Genomic DNA, 17,338 nt, shown 5'->3' with positions numbered 1-17,338 from the left:
ACCCCCGCAGGGCAGCGCTGCCCCCTTGCAGGCACGGCTGTACCAAATGAGCACGTTTTTATTGAAACACTTCTAAGACACGGAATACAAATGAATACAGAGTTTAAAAACAGCTCCCGCACGGGGCGCCTCGCAGTGCAAAAAAAAAAAAAAAAAAAAAAAGAAAATGGTTTTTATTTTTACAAAATCCAGAAAAAAGGACATTCACGTGGATTATTTCACTTAGGGAGAAGTATAAAAACATCTATAAATAAAGCAAGAGAATAGATTTTTTCCCCCCTATTTTAAACAGGTGAAGGAGAAGGGCAGTGCCGACACCCACAGAGCTGGGGTGCCCACACGACATGCAGAGAGGACATGGCTTATTCCTAGTGTCGCTGCCCGGTGCCCGTCCATCCTTACAGCAGGGCTCAGCCCACGACCTACACTGTATGGAACAGCTCAGCCACAGAAAGCACCTGCTCACCCTCGAGCAGCACCAGACCTGTCGCTTGTTTTAATGAGGTTTGTATCATTTAGTGTTCTGGATGCTGCACATCCAAGGGAAGGGGTGGCACGGAGGAAGGGAAATACCATATACATGCATGGATTTACCAATAGTGCTTAAATAACTGTATTTTTTTTCCTTATATATAATTATATACATATCCTTTCTTTAAAAAACAAAAAAGTTAAAAGTTTGTACGTTTCTGCTCCAGAGAATGAGGGTTTCTCTATAAGGGGGCAATGGATTCTGCATAAAATGGGAGGTTTTGGTGAAGGAGCTCCAAGGCCTGACCCAACCACCACCTGGGAGAGCCAAGAGAAAGGAGACACCTGAGAGAGGAGGCAGGAGAAGCAAAGGACCCATGTAAACACACGGCCTGGGCACCCCGAGGGAGGCTGCAGCCACTGCCCAGGAAGGACACTGCACCTGCTGCCCTCCCCCTGCACCACCTCAGAGGCCTACAAGCAAAGCAAGGGTCCCACGGCAATGCTATTCATAAGCAAGGTGGGGGAAAATACACAATTCTCATTTTGAGCAGAAATACTAGGTATGAGAGGACTAAAAGCATGTAAGAAAGACAGGTAAGTCTAAATTCTTAATACGGACAATGCTAAACAAACAACTCGTTTTAGTACAGGTGTCTGGTTGTATCTGTTCTAACACCCACACAAACCTGTAAGAGGGATCACAAACCAGTATGAGGGATAGGCTCAAGCTTAACACCTCCTCCCAAAGACTTTCTCACTTTCTAAGCAATTACTATTCCGTGTTTCTCTGTCTGTAACAAACTGCATTTACAAGGTGCAAGAAAATGTATCCCATTTGTGCTCTGCACTGTAAACTAGAATTTTTAGGAGTATGCCCCACTGTTAGAATAGGAACTTAACAGGAAAGAGACAGTTGTATTCATCTCAAGCATCAACACAGTTGTGGCACTAGCAGCTCTTCTACTGAACTTCTCAGTTCTTAATTTCCAAACCCTGGGCAAGCAGCTGGCTCCCTTGCCTTTGAATAAACATTTGCTTAGAGGGCAGCAAGCAAGGAAACAAGAGGCCTGGTAGAACATTTCTAAAAACACTTTCTGATTCATTCAGCAATTACAGATCACCACTTCTGTCCTAAATCTACTTTCCTGAAGCTTTTCTGTACTTTATCTTAAATGGTTACTGGCCAAACAATGTTCTTTGGACCAAGACCATCTCTACCTCTACTGTTTTCTGAATGTCCTACATATACTATTCTACTTTAAACTACACAGCCACCCTCCATCAGCTCACCCACTTGCCTGATGCCTCTTTTACCATCATTCCAGTCAGAATTTACCTCTGGTTTCCTGCATGCAGCCGTGATGCCCAAGCAAAATCCACTCCAGGAAGCAAAACCTGCTCTGATCAGCTTAAAAATCCTATTTGCTTCACACGCCTTCTTTCCAAGGAGTGCTGCTTTATATCGCTATGCCATTTGCACTGGTTGTTGTTGTCCTTTAGTTTGATGTGAACTTCGCTCTGACCACTGGCTCTCTCCAGCCATTTTTGCTACTACCACATAATTGAAATAATGAAGTGGATAATAAAACTGCACAAGGAAATAGAATAAGGAACCCTCAAATCATAACCTTCAGTACCAAAAGATACCTGGGTTGAAGGGGCTGCTATTTTACCTGAGTGTCTTGAGGTCCCAGCAGAGCAAGAAGTTACTAGGACATACATGTTCACAGTCTGAAAGAGGAAGAACTAATCATCCCAAAAGCAAGCTTGGCTCACACTAACTCCATCACAGCCCAGCACAACTGCCACCAGACACTTCACTTGTAGCACCTCCAACACACCTTTTTACTCGAGGAAACCAACAGAAAGTTTCTATACTTTTCAATTTGTCTTTGTAAAAACCTCTCTGCCTACGGGACCCAGCACACGCATCAGTTCAGCATAGTACAATGATGAGAAAGGACTCGAAGATACCACTTCTGAAGTTTTAGTACAAGTCCACGGAAAGAAAGGTTAGCAAGGACACCTGCAACACTCAATGAGGCAGATTTACATTAGGGACAAAAGCAGTTGGAAAGCTCTGAAAGCACTCCACATACTGCCACATTGCAAAGAACTGAGCAGCAGTGATCAGGCAAGGTAACAGTGACAACTGCAGATTATTCAGCCCTGGATTCCACTGAAGAAATAAGCCATCCTACACCAGTCTGGCTGGCCCAGTAGTAAAAAAGGCTGCACTGCAAATCCCCAGTCACAGAAAGAGAAAGCAAAGCTAATCAACATATTGCATTTCTGAGTGCCACAGGGCTTCAAAGAGATGACAGCCAGGACAGCAAAATGAAAGAAGACTGCTTCAAGCTTCCAGCCCACAGAACAAACTGATGCAGTCTAGCTACCTTTAAGCGAACGCCACAGACGGTAGCATTCTCTCATGCACATGAAAGCTTGTTACTTGCATTAGTTTTATAAAGCGGGAGTATAAATAAGAAGCGGTTTTTAAGCTCTACCTTAAAATAAACGCAAGTAAATTAGGAGATTATAGAAAGGAGTGAGAATTACAGGGGAAGGTACTGAAGAGTTTCACTGTTGGTACACTGGGGGGGCGGGGGAGGGTGTTGTTTGTTTTATAGCTTATTGTTGACTAATAAAATATCACTGGACAGTTTTAAGTCATAATAAATAAAAGTTAGCAGAGTCTTAGAGAAGGTGAGAAGAATACTGTACACACAAATGCAAGAGGTGATGATTTTCCATGTCAGCCAAGAAATCAATGGAGAGAGGCTGGGGGTGGGAATGGCAATAATCACATTCAAAAATATTTTGGTATATTCTTGGAAAACCATTTTCTGTGGGTAGCTGAAACAGAAATACAAAATGGACAAGAATCCCAGCTCTCTTGGGATGTAAGTATTCTGTTTTCCTGGAACAACAAGAAAAAATACCTTTTCTATCAAGCCTGTGAAATCAACAAATCATACAAGACAAGCAGTTGCACTGAAGAACTCTCACATCCAGAGTTATGCTGTTGGAAACCAGGCTTTCCGTGTGATCTCTCCACAAATCAATCATATCCCCAAATTTACCAGTATTGATAACATCAAAGTTGATATCCAATTCCTAAATGTGAAAGGTGGCTGAAACGAACTTTCCTATTTGTATATAACCCCCTTTTAAAAATGTCTGCAGAAGAACATCAACGTAACATCAAATTCCAGATTAAAATTATCACTACTGATTTTGTCAGGCAACTCCAAAGCTTGGCCCAAGGGCTATGGAGTCTTCCCCCTGGAGGCGAATGAAGATAAAACACAGCTATGAGGACTGTCTTGTGAAACAAAGGGAAAAGCAGACAAGAGTAGTCATAACAACAGTAGGATTACTCCAAGTAACAAACTATGGAAGGAAAAGAAAGAACAGCAAGACAAAATTTAAGCAGAAACCAGTTCATTAATTGCACAGACACTCCAGCCTGTCTCCCTCTTGGAGATTTATAATACAGAGATTGTTTCTCGCTGGGATATGGCAAGAGATTGACATTTTTTTGTTAAAGGATAGTTACTGGTCATAAACATGACACAGAACAACAGTCAGAATAAATTAATAAATAAACCCATAAAAAGTCTGCTTCTTGATTCTCCTAGAGTTTTGGAGAAGGGATCAGCTTCACTTGGACTCCTTTGTTTTCAGTCCGCAGTTCAGAAGTTCTTGGATAAATGAGATTTTCTTTGTTTCTTTAGGTGCCAAACATCCTGATCTCCTGGCTAGGAAGAAATTTCAAGGCAATTTCTCCAAACTCCTCTTTCAGAACTTTGTCTAAAGACAATCTAGAGACAGGAAGTTGAAGACGACTGGAGGGAAAAAAAAAACACTAAAATTGTGTCCAGCACATTCCTAAGAATTAGAGCAAGCCAACTGTAGGAGCCTGAGGAAATCAGTTTATAAAGGTCACCCCACCAGCTCTAGACCAGTGTGATGACAGCATTGGTCTGAAGATCTCTCTGTGGTCCTCCTCTTCGGATTATTTCTGTGCATTCACAAACACCTGAAAGACGCTGCTTTTAGAGTTTTTTGTCCATGCGTCGTTCAACAGCTTGTAACAATAACTCCGAGTACTGTTCCAGCAAAGCTAATGTCTGTTCGTCTCCTAAACTCTTGGAACTTGGTAGATTGGCACCACATTTGTCATTTATTGACCTAGCAGTATCTTGTGGCTTCATCAGTACCTCCTTAACCTTTGGCAGTTCTTCCTCATGCTTCAGGGAGTCCAACTCTTTCTTCATTAAGGAAAATGTTTCTGTCAGGAGGCCTGCTATTTTATCTTTGTCAGTAGATGACTCTGTATCATTTAGCACCTGAAAAAAGGGGATAATAAAATGTAAAGTTCCTATAATATTCTGTATCTCTGAAACATAGTATAAATACTAATTCCCCAATTGCCCTTTGAAAAAGAGCATGCTGTTATTTTCAGTTTACAGATAGACAAAACAGTTTGGCAAGTTAATTGATTTGCTCAGAATGCCATAACAAGCCACTGGAAAATGCAGAAGTTGAAAAATCAAGAATACTGCCTGCCCAGTTCAAGCTTAGGTACGGAGAAGTAAACAGTCAGGCAGCTTCTGCCACTGAACTCACAGTACAGAGAATAATTAGAGTGTGTAAGCACGCATATTCTGTACTCTTGGGCTGTAAAACCAATCTGTTAAAATAGATCCTGTGTCAAAGATCACTCACCGCATGGTAAAGATGAATGGCTTTGCGCATGCTGTCCTGGAGCTCTGATACCACATGCTCACATTGCTCCACACTGATGCTTGGTTCTGAATGGGAGGAAAAAATAAAAAAAATAAGTAAGATACAGATACTTCAATATCTGAGATCTCACAGCTGGGTTGAAAACATTTCTTTACACATATTCAGAAGATCATGTGCACACAGTTCTTATTCATTTTTGTTCTGCATGAACTTTCCTTCATATTACTGACAGATGCTTCTTGTTTCAAACATTCCTTTTTTTCCATTGCCTAGTTTCTTCAAAGTCAGTAATGGTCTCTATAGATTACACAGTGCTGTTACAGTCAATGACAGTCAGAGATCACATATGCCATTTTCATTCATAGTTAAATTCAACTTCAAGTCTTCCAATAGCAAAGGGTTGTGATCTGAGGAGCCTCTAATTTGGCATCCACCTAATCTGAAACCTACACACTCCCCTTTATATACTGTTCTGCACCATATACAACAATGAGCTATGGGAACAAAGGAGTATGTTGACTTATTACAGTGTTCTCTAGCAAGGACTGAGCTCTAGATGACTGCTGACTAACACAATCATAAAGGAATCACACTCCTTAATTGCTCAGGGTACTGTGACACTGTAATTCAAAGACTGAAAATAAAAGGAAGGAACTGAAAAACACCACTTTCTTCCAGCCTTTCACTGGGCAATACTTTCATAGCATCAGAGCTGAAGGCCTGCAAGGCTTTAATAAACACTTCCATGAGTTAAGACGTAAATCATGAACAAGGACACTGACACACACACAGTCTGCAGTTATCTTCAATTTAAAATAGCCTAGACAAAGGGCATTCAACTTCCTTTAGTTACCTAAAAAGCAGAACTTAGTCACATTACTTCTATTATTTCTGCACTTCACAAAGGTTATCATTGAACAGGTGGAAGGGGACCTCATCTAATTTCATTCAATAATTTCATAAATTCATGAATATATACAGAAGATGTATAAATGCTGCTAGACGAATATTCACTCATATGTACATGTTGAAAAGCAAAAAGGTACATGAACAAATCCATCTGTATTCTTTTTCCTGAATCACTCAGCCCTGTAGAGTTTGAGCACAATGGGCTTCAGTTCCATCCAAGGTTCTTGCCCTGCTACCTTTATAGGTTTTTTTTGCCATACCTACTCCCACCTTTTCCCTCCCACTCCCTCAAAACAGTTCTTTCTTCTCACTATTGTTCCTGGATTTCTCCTCTGACCATGGTTTTATGCTGGTCTCAGTTCTGTGAGATGCCAGTCTGGAGAAAGGTCACAAATAAAATACAAATGCTTGAATAACAGGCATTTTCTGTCTGCAGAGCTCTTCAGAAACCATCAGGGAATATTAAACACAGCAACAGTATTCAGCATATCTTCAGCATTTTAACTGTTGTTGTCAAAATGCTTTCACAAAAACAGTTAAGTCTCCTGAAGAGCAAATGTTATGCAAGCAGGAAAACTGAAGGATAGAAAAATTAAGCAGAATCCAGAAGTCACAGAGCAAGTCAGAAGCAGAAAGATCTCTGACTGTCAGCCCTGCAGTACTAGTCTAAATTGCCACGTTATGTTCCACAGAAATCACAGCAGATTGTCCACAGCAAAAGTCAGCTTTTCCAGCATTTACCACTAAAAATACGGAAAAAGTTATTTCCAAGAAGGTGAAGGCTGACAGCTGTCAGTGAGGACAAAAAAATGTGGATCCACTGTACTGACTAAAGGATGCTTCTGAAGTACCCTGACAGAGCATGCTGTGCACTGCACTGGGAGCTGCCTTTAAAAGCAAACAATAAAAAAAAACAACCCTTTTCTCTGAACCATCTGTGCTAACTCTGCAAACAGATTCCTAGCAACCCAACAAAAATCATGTGATACATTCATCGCTTGATTTCCAAGTCTAGAAGAGAAAACTCACTATGAAGTGTACAAACAACTGGACTACTATTTTCCCACTGTAGAAATGATTCCACAGCTCAAAGTTGCATTTCTGTTGAAGGACATCTCATCACAGTAAGGCTGAGAGTTTGGAAGTTTCAGACGCTCAATGTTCAACAAAGCAACTGCTCTATAGCATAACATTAAGTCCATCAGACAAAACATTTCCTATTTTGCATACCAGTGCCTCAATCTTAGTGTTTGATCCCTCTAGAAATTCCAGATTCTCTCTCTCTATAATGATTTTATAATTGCATTTAAACACTGCAGTGAGTGGTAGAGCAGCTTGGGATCACAAAAAGTTATTGATTAAAGTATTCTAGAAATGCTCCTCCTCAGATGTGAATAAGAAAGCAAAAGGGCTTTTAAAACTGTTCACTGGATAGTCCCTCTAACGTGCAAGGTGTCTGTGCATTGGCTGACATCCAGCTTCACACTGTACAACTCAGCCGAGGAATTCAGGAAGACATTTCAGGCTTTGACACAAAAGAAAAATCACTGGAGACCTCAGCCTTGGCAGTTAGGACTTCTGATTCAGTTTGAAGTTACCAGCTAGTTTTCATTTGTTTGAAGTACCTTAAATCAGAGCTTATAACAAATTCAAGAGCTCTTTCAGCATGTAAAATAGCTCCCCAGCTAGTACCTTTTCCTTCAAATTAGAGATAATTTAAAAATCCATGCAACCTGCAGACATGACAGCAGCACTCACTTTCTTGCTCTTACACATGGCTACAGCAAGGAACTCACTTTTGCCGAGCTTTATCTAATACAACAAATCTGCAGGTAAGCAACTCTGGATTCTGCACGCTTGCACTAATCAGTAAGTGCTTAGTGGTGTAACTTTATTATCACTATTATCTTGCTAGGTCCAGCTAACACATATTGGCCTGCACTTTCATTTACTGGTCAGATATACCTTGAGAAGAGCAAAATTGGTGTAACCTACATGTACTACTGGGGATTCCTAGCACGTCATTTTTCAGGACTGACCAAAAGTAATGTTTGAGTTCCCAGGTGCAATTGCACAAGGAGCTGCTGAGATCTACCAACCATTCAGATATAAGACTCAGAGGAAATGGAAATTAAAGACTCAGAAAAAGATGTCAGGCTGAAGAAGACTCTCACCATTGAGGGGATGACTTATGGAACGAGACAGGTGCAGACAGGACGAGACAGGCCAGAAGCTGGACGTAAAGAAATGTGATGGGATCGTGAAGCGGTTCACAAAGACAGGAGACAGAAGGGGGAAGATAAGAGATGGGTATCCATGCACACCTGAGACCTGTGCCAAGGCAGTTACAGATGTAGGAGACCTCGGCCTGATGGGTTCTAGTGGGCAAAGTCCAGGTTGGTTGTCTAGCACACATGCGATGCCAGTGATCCTCTCCTTACACCTGGGCAGTGTGCTTTCTGGAGACTTCAGTTGCCGGACCTCTGAAAACTCCCTTGGTTTTAGATTTGTGACCCCTGGCTCAAACTGGCAACCTGTCCTTGAAATTGTACTCTCTACTGGGCTCTCCTTAGAGAGTCCTGTTGAATTCTCTCTAACAGAAACCAGACACCCAGAAGCTTGATTCTCCTTCTTGGAGGTTCGGACGTCAGGGAGTGAAGGTTTCTTTTTACAGGCCCCAGCAGGTGACTGTGGAGACTGTGGCTCAAGCAGGGTTTTGGTTTTGGTAGTGGGTGAGAAGGAGGCCAGTGTGGGTCTATCAGGCAATGGCTTAGGAATGTCGAGAATCAGGTGTGCTCGATTTGACGATGCCAACTTGCTGTGAAAGGACTTGGGAGACGAGCAGTTTACAATTGGCTGAAGTGCTGGCTTCACTGGATAATTTTCTTTTACTGTTAACTTCGTCTTCTCAGCATCTGCTGTGGGACTGAACTGCGTCTTCTCTGCCGCTGGAGGGCTAGTCCTCCCATCAGTCAACACGTCGGTGGAGTAACCAAGGTACAGATTTTCCCCTACAGATATGCTCCTTGACATCTTAGCCCGGAAGCTGGTTGTAGGGTTCATGTAGGACTTTGGTTTTGCAGCCCTGACATCTTTGGCCAGCAGAGCACCAGATCCATCCATCTTCAACAGACTGGATGATAACGCCCTGCAATTATTAGGTCTGGGATCCTTCTCAACCACCATAAGAGTATGAGGACGCTGCTTGGCAGAAGATACCACTCCAGGACCCTTATCTGTGAAAATTAAACAGACAAACATGCCAAAAACAGACAAGAGCCTGCAGTAAATTCCAAAACTGGAAAGCAACAGAGCTGCTTCAGTCTATGTGCCTCAGCTCAGCCCCCAGAGGAGGTGTACAAAATCACTACTTCAGGTTAAAATTGCCAAGCTTCAACTCTTTCTTTTTTCCCCATCCTCCATCCTGCTTGCACACTTGCTTACCTGAGGAGAGACCTGTTCTTAAAGCATACAACCAAAACACCTCAGACCACCATGACTGTTAACTGAGAAGGCAGAGGAAGCAGGCAAGAACTGTCGGTTCTCTAATCTACTCACTTATTCATGGAGTTGTGGTGTTAAGATTCATTTTTTAAAAACAAACTTAGTGCTTACTAACAGCTCCATTGAGTTGACTGTTTCAGAACTGGGGTTCCTCCACTTCTTTCACACAGAGTGCATATATACAGTAAGCTCCCCTCTTACTGCACTCTTTTTCCCTTTTTACTCCCCTCCTCACCCTCGGGAGCTTCACTTTTTGTCTGGAGCAACCGCTCATGGCAGGAGGAGATTTCTTTGCAAATAGCCAGTTTCACCCTTGGCATTTCTCCTCCTAAAGCTGCCAGACAAATATCAGAAACTACTAATTAGTCGACCAGCATCTGTGCTACAAAGCAAAAATATTTTCCCTTGATGGGCTAAGAATTATAAGTCACACAAAGCTTGTATCTCAGAACACAAAAGATAGAAATTTAATCTCCACTCAAACCTCCCCATTTCATATATATCATCATTCCAGTTGGAGTCCTTACCCTCATGAACAAGGTCATGAACTGACTGTGCCTTTCTCATCACTGCATTCACAGGGCCTTCTGGAAAGGATGCAATAACTCGTCCAGGAGCCATACCAACTCTGCTGGTCTCCAAGGCCGACTTGCGTTTTTTCTGGGCATAAACAGCTTGATGCAAGTTTACATTATCCAGGAGGTGGTTGTTTTCCAAAGCATCAGCAGGATGGCTGCTGTCTTTTCTCAGCGAGTCTTGAGTGAACTGACTGGTTGGAGCTGGAGGCTCGGTGGACTTTGAATCCAGTATCAGATTCGATGAGGAGAGTGACAAGCGCCTAGAGAAAGCAATGAAGAAATCCTAACTAAAACAAGTAAGTACATAACCCTGGACAATCAAGCACATACACTAAGCCAGTTTAAAAGCCTTTTCTTTCCATACCTAGACTTTTTAAAGGCACAATAGTCCTAAGCTGTTAACAGTACTATTTATTCCTGGATGTATTGATCTTAAAGCATTCTACATCAGGTTACTCAATCACAAGAAGCACTGAATCAATTTTTCAGGGAGGGACATGTTAAAAGGTGAAGGCAAGATAGAAGGAAACATTCCAGGCAGAGGGAAGAATGGGTAAAGTCAGGTCATGTCTCTTCTCTCAGCTCACCTTACTAACAGTAAAGTCTTTCACATTCTAAGATACTCCAAGACAAAATTATCATAACTTGTAGCCTTATCAAAGTATAGTTACTATGAAAATTATTCAGTACCTTCAAGAGAAAAGTCTTGTTTTCTCACCATTTCAGACAAGTACAGAAGGCTTACCTCAGAAAGGAGGCAACTTTTAGTTTGGCATGTTTGACAGAAAGATTAGAAGTGTGGAAGTTCTAGTAACATAGTAACATAGAACTACTTCACTTATCACACCTCTCAAGTGCCAGTAACTTCCTTCATTCATCACTGCAATTTCCAGAAGCTTATACAATAACTAACCACTGACTTTCTTCTTAAACGTGAGGTTCCAATGCAAGACAGATCAGGAAGCATGCCTGACAGCAGCAACAGCTGCATCCGAATAAAGCAATGATAAAATTCCATAATGTGGTGAATCTAGACACAGCTGGTAAAACACAGATGTACTTAAACCCAGCTCCATTCTACACAATTAAATTAAATTAAGCCAAGATTCCATGTTGTTATTTTGGAGGAATAAGAAGGAGATTTTTGTTTTAAACACTTATTAACTTGAATCAGCAGAAGCATTTACACCACCACTATCTTTTGTTCCTCTTTTTCTTTTTTATTTTTTTTTCTTTCTTTTTCTTTTATTCTTTCTTTAAACACCAAGGGAAAAAGCTCAGAGAGGCCTTCCGAGAGGCTTTAGGGTTGAGGACTTTTTGGACGTATAATATTCCCATGGGGCTTTGTACAAAACTGGAGTACCCTGTGGAGGCACAGGACTGAGAAACAAGGGTGAGTCAAGAAAGGACTGTAAAACAAAGGAAAAGTTGACAAGCCTACTTTCATTGTCCAAGCTGAATGAAATGCAAAAGAATAAACAAAGCATAAATGGTCAAGAGTCAATTAGATGACAGTGATTCCTCCATCTTAATCAGTCAAGGTATTAATCACAAAACAGTTAATCAGATTCTCAAAAGAAGAAAAAGAACAAAATAACAGTAATGCATTAGGAAGAAATCAAACAGCTATACTGACAAAGGACAGTCTGTCCGAAACACAACCAACCTGCCAGGTGCAGAAGCCTGCTATCTAATTTGGCCTGGGCCAAGACCTCACCACACTAGTAAAAACAGATAGACAGACACACTCAAAACAAGCAGAATCATACCTGAGAGCTGGAGACTGGGAAAGAAAACGAGATGAAATGCTGAGGTTTTCAGTTCTTTCCAGACTCCTACATGAACCACCTAAACATTCTGGTTAAATGGGAGGGGGGAGGGGAAAGAAAGAAAAAGGGGGGAAAAAAAGAAATTTAGTTACAGACCAAATAAACATTCTGATATATGCAGTTTCTTCTCACAGAGACTGTTGAATGCATTTCCCCCTCCCCCCACATTCAAGAGGATTTTTTAAGCTCAAACAACAGAATTAAATAATTTCATTGCCTTTGTCTTTTCTGTTCTACTTAGATTATTCTGCCTTAAACTGCTAATCTCCCTAAAGGGTATGCCTCCTCCTCCTTCTCTTCCCTTTGTGTCCTATCCTGCCTGTAGGACTGTGAGGTACTGGCATCAAGCAGGAAACAAAACAATCAATGGGAAAAAAAAATACTACTAAAACAGACAGCTCACACAGATACTGCTACGTGCAACCATTATCAATTCTAGAAAGAAACGCTTTGTTCTGGAGTTGGTCAATAGAGATTAGCCAGCTCCTTTGCCACTCTGATGTCTCCTCTTATTCTCCCCCTCCACCCAGTATTTCAGTCTTTTCTTTTGTGACATTTGTTATGTCTTAACATACCACTAGAGGCCACTACACACCACCTATGGGGACACACATACAATTAATTGTCACATAAACCAGGAAAAACTCGTGCTAGAACAAGAGAACCACTCTTCAGGATTCTAAGGACAATAATTCACCCAAACTAACGCAGACTTCAATCTGATCCACAGAGACAAACACACACATCAAAAGACTTGCCAGATGCCTCTCATCTTCAGGCATCTCTTCATTAAATCCCTGTTTCCCCCTCCTTATACATTTCTACGCAGCAGAATGTCCTCCCAGAGAAAGTGCTCCTACTAAGGAGAGAGCTGTACCTTTTCCATCAGTGCTGCCCAGGGTCCCAAAATGCTGCTTGAGGAACTTCTCCTGATCAGGTATCTGAGGAACTTCTCCCACTAGCACGCTGCTACCCACATCCTCCTCTCCTTCCTCTCCCTCCAGATCTGAGATGCCGTCCACACTCAGGGGCTCAGTGCTTTCAGAATCTGGGAAAAGGCACAAACAAAAAAGAAAAGCTGTAGCAGTACAAGCACAGTAATGTCAGATTAAAAAAAGATATTCAGCAAAGATGCTAAACTAAGCAATTTAAACCTTAAGTGCTACAGTTGCCAAGTCAATCAGCATTAAGTGCACATTCTCGGATCTGTTCTAACAACACCCAAACAGCACAGCCTATGGGATAATCAATAGCAAGCCTGTCTCCCCAAGCTAGTGAGAGAAAAAGTCAAAGGTTTATATGGCAAGTGTACTTCAACCAATTGCTTCTTCAGAGGCTTCACTGAAGCACCTGTTCAAATGAGCCTGAATCTTTACAGCACTACTAGCACAACTAACAGGAATGTGACCTGAGCTCAGCTCATGAAGAGACTGAGTACTTAAGAGATCAGGATCACAGTTGATAAACATAGCACAACACAGTTCAACCAAGTTCCTGCAGTGTCTCACATCAGGTACAAATTATAACATCTTTGCATCTTACCTTCATTTGGATGGTCTGGGCTGGAAAGACGACTGCTGCCGTAATCTACAGAGCAGGCACTGTCTGGACTATGTTTGTCTGGACATCCATTGCTCTGATAATTTCTATTTAGCTTCCCATGGGGCAGTGCTTTTACCTGGAACTCACTACAAGAGAGACAGGAAAGATACAGTACTAGAAGATATTTGTTTTAGATGTAAAGAAGAGTGCTGTCTAACTTTAAGGCCTTACCTGTGTTAATAACAACCTTGATTACAAAATTAAGGCTTTAAAGAGAAAAAGAAGTTCACTTCTTTCATGATTACACATTTTTTTTGCATTTCATTAAGCTTGGACAGTGAAGTCTCAAAGGGATTGTCTGACTTTCTGGGTGTTGTCAGTTTCCCATGATTACAAGGTATCAGCACTGCACTGCCCTGGCTTGATTTCCAGCACAATTGGAGAACAAACAGTGGTCTACTTGATGAAGATGAGTCTCAGATCAGGCACATGATACAAACTCCAGCTTGGCAGCCATTTTAGTCCTAATGCAGTAATTTTTTCATGTTTAAAACCCACTTCTTTGTGTCACATTAGTGTTACAGAACAGAAATTTGATTTGAGCGAAACTAATTTACTGAAGAATATCATGTAAAAATACAGTACTGCATGATGGAGATCCTCATTTCTTTTGTGACTTTGAGTCATACACTATTGTGTGACACAGATGCTGTTCTTTTTGCCTGATGCCTGAGGGTAATACAAGGTAGACTGCAGAAGTCACTCAGTGGAACTGAATGGCAAATACAATGCGCGAAATGTGCATACTTTGAGATATGTCCAGCCCATATCCAACATCAACCAAATGCTTCCACTCCTTAAACACTGGAACAGCATGTGGGTTTGTCCATACTGTTAACATAGTGCAGTTTAAAAAGTAAATCAAGAGAAACTGAGAAAAAAACTAGCAGCTTCAGCTTCAAAATCTTGGCATGTACTCTCTTGTGTAAAAGTCTGCCTAAAGCCATTAGCTCATTCTTTGTAACAGATGAGGAAGAGACATAGGAAATTAAACAGTTATTAGCATCAGGTTAAGAAGGGAAGAATAATATTTGGGAAGGAAAAGTGGCATGTGAAATAATATGGAAAATTCAATAAGGTAAAATTAAAACAGAAGAAATAGCAGAGGAAGGATAAAGGTTCTCCACTGTCTCCAGTATCCCTGCAAATTCTAACTCATGTAGCCCATTGCATTTTCCACAACAGCGTCATCACATACTACATGAGTTAGATTCTAGCCCAATTAGGTTTGAAATCATCATAAATGATAGTGTCACATCATTTCTACTGGGCAGATGGTTTTCCAGCTTCCAAATTTTCTTCTGCTTATTTCAGCCCAGATGAGAAAGCAAAATACTGGAAGAGGCTGCTAATGCACAGCCTCACATGAAAGATTCTTTTAATGGTGCTTTCTTTGTTTCAGCCTCCTTTAGCACCAGGATGTCATAAAACCCTCAACTAAATACATCTGGCATCAATTAGACAGTGAGTCAACTCATCCAAGTTACCATACAAGCTGCAAGCAAACTAAAGCAAGAAAGGTCTAAGCCATACACAGCAGAAGGCTTATTTTTGTTTTTAACCTGCTTGGGTCTGTGGGATGGATTTCATCTTGTTCAGGGTAGATTACGCACTCCTCACTCTCAGATGGTTCCAGTTCCTGAGAGAAAATCCCCTCTTCACAAGACAGGAGTCGAATCACTTGAGGTCGTACACAAGATCGGTTGTCTTGGGGAGCTATTGAGCTTCCTCCCTAGTAAAAGAATACAGATTAGGTATCACCAGTGTTTTTACTTTAAGTCAGCAGCTGTTATGCAGAGCTAGAAAGTACAAATTACAGCACAGAATATCATTAAAAAAATCAGAGATTAGAAGGCAGCACTCCTATGTTTTTCCTTCTCTTCCTCATCTAGGAAGTTCAACTGTTGTAGTTTCCTATTCTAATCTTGATTTGTAATCCCCTAAAATTCTATAGTGAATGCTAAACTCCTCACACCTCTCTGTCCTCACAAGAGAAGCATAAGCTACCCAGAAGCAGTTGCTTCTTTTACTGTTTACAGACTAATCAGGCATAGTTCAGAAAAGTCTGTTGGCCAAAGCTAAAAATCACTGGCTGATTTACACACAGTGAGTCCTCAAGTCACAAAGTTACAACAGAAGGAAAAGCTAATGAGAGTAGGCATCAGGACAAGCTGCTGCTGGAAAACAGGTATTAATCTTCTAAAGTATTAGCACGAGTTGCTTACTGTGGCCAAGATCATGGCTATGTTTCAAGGATGACAATAATCTAGCACAACCCACAGCTAAGGGTTGAGCCACATTTCAATTGCTACTAGCACTAGTTTTCCTAACAGGAAATTGGGCACACATGCATGTAATTCCATGCTCAGCTTGTTTTAACCACAAATAATAAAAGAGAAAATACAAGGTATTCCCTGTGTCTTTGGAAGGAAACCTTGATCCCCTATGTGCTCTGCACTGAGTACTAACTACTACAGAGATGAGCAGTTTTCTCAGAAGGCATTTATAGTTCTATTTCAATATATAAAGAATGGCAGCACACAGTAATAAATACACATAATGAACAGAGGCAGGACAGATGTACTGGGGTGGATTCACCTCCACCGAGAAGCATCACCCTTACTTTGTTGATGTGCATGGGGAGATCTGCCTGTTCTTCTCTATCATCCCCATTGCTGTTTTGAGACAATGAATCTCGACTTGGAGAACGGGAAACAGAGAAAGACTCCAACTGACGCAAGTCAAGCATGGATTTCACAGTCATTTCTATGTTGTTGGTTGGCTGGGACCAGCGCCCACGTTGCCGAGGCACCTTGTTCATTGGTGCCTCTGAACGCTGGATTGCTGCTATCTCTTTGGCCTGAAGGAAAATGAAAGAAAGATGGTCTTAAGGATTCAGCTGACAGAAAAACAAGACAGAAGACATGCAGCCCATAGCAAAACACAATCATATCTGTTTTCATATAAGCCCCAAAGCTCTCCATCAGTTTAAATTTCCTCCCTTAATCTTAAATTACAGTTTTGTTGCAGTTTTTCACGACTCAGCATGAGTGCCTCACTCACATCTAAGGATATGATGAGCTTCAATTCTACATGACTTTCATGCCAGAAACGAAGGGGCCCAAAGCATAACATCTGATGGAAAGATACAGATGTGGATAGTTGAAGTGAAACAGTCTCTTAACTAGGCATGATTTCACCATTCCAAATCATTCTTCACCAAGGAGCTTCTCAATGGTTTTCCACTGCAGCTGTACCTTTTCCAGTAGTGTAAATGAAGAGTTTTTAATCTACATATGAATTTCTTTTCCACTTTCCCTGTCATAAGAACTACAATTTGTAGGTTTAGCAACTCACCCTCCTCATTTCCCACTGGGAAAGGCTTCTTGAGAGGGTAAGATCTGGATCTGGAAAGGGAAAAAGATATATACCTGGTTGACATCCTTGGCCAGCAGTTTGCCTTTCTGAAACACCTCTTACTTCATCTTTTCTCCACTGCAGCATTCCTATACCACCCGAAACCATGCACCACCATGAAAACATTTTCTTGTGCACTACCAAATTGTTATACCAAATTTCTAACAGACAATTTGACATATTGTTTTCTCTGACTCAGCAGAACATTTGCTACTGCATAGTGGTCCATCAAAGGCTTGGGGTGGAAAAAAAAAGTTTCTGTGGACAGTAGAA

At 41.3% G+C, this 17,338-nt stretch overlaps 1 protein-coding gene across 5 annotated transcripts in view; it reads right to left on the bottom strand.

Moving 5' to 3' along the window:
- Positions 1–38: 38 nt before the first annotated feature.
- Positions 39–17,338, bottom strand: part of MAPKBP1 (mitogen-activated protein kinase binding protein 1) — an 89,578-nt gene continuing 72,278 nt past the window's right edge. For 2 of the 5 annotated variants that reach the window (XM_015864358.1, XM_032444853.1), the window contains 10 exons: positions 17,006–17,055; positions 16,272–16,508; positions 15,211–15,380; positions 13,589–13,734; positions 12,924–13,094; positions 11,987–12,074; positions 10,167–10,477; positions 8,460–9,371; positions 5,206–5,291; positions 39–4,826 (listed from right to left, as the gene is read on the bottom strand). In XM_015864358.1, the coding sequence (XP_015719844.1) occupies positions 4,533–4,826; positions 5,206–5,291; positions 8,460–9,371; positions 10,167–10,477; positions 11,987–12,074; positions 12,924–13,094; positions 13,589–13,734; positions 15,211–15,380; positions 16,272–16,508; positions 17,006–17,055 (2,465 nt within the window). In that variant the 3' untranslated portion in view covers positions 39–4,532. Of the gene's footprint in view, positions 4,827–5,205; positions 5,292–8,309; positions 8,369–8,459; positions 9,372–10,166; positions 10,478–11,986; positions 12,075–12,923; positions 13,095–13,588; positions 13,735–15,210; positions 15,381–16,271; positions 16,509–17,005; positions 17,056–17,338 lie in introns of those variants that run through there. The other 3 variants (XM_015864359.2, XM_015864361.1, XM_015864360.1) reach the window with 3 other exon arrangements.

The sequence above is a fragment of the Coturnix japonica genome, chromosome 5 (genome assembly GCF_001577835.2).
Source record: "Coturnix japonica isolate 7356 chromosome 5, Coturnix japonica 2.1, whole genome shotgun sequence".
Classification (NCBI taxonomy): domain Eukaryota; kingdom Metazoa; phylum Chordata; class Aves; order Galliformes; family Phasianidae; genus Coturnix; species Coturnix japonica.
This window is presented reverse-complemented; position numbering and strand designations above follow the sequence as displayed.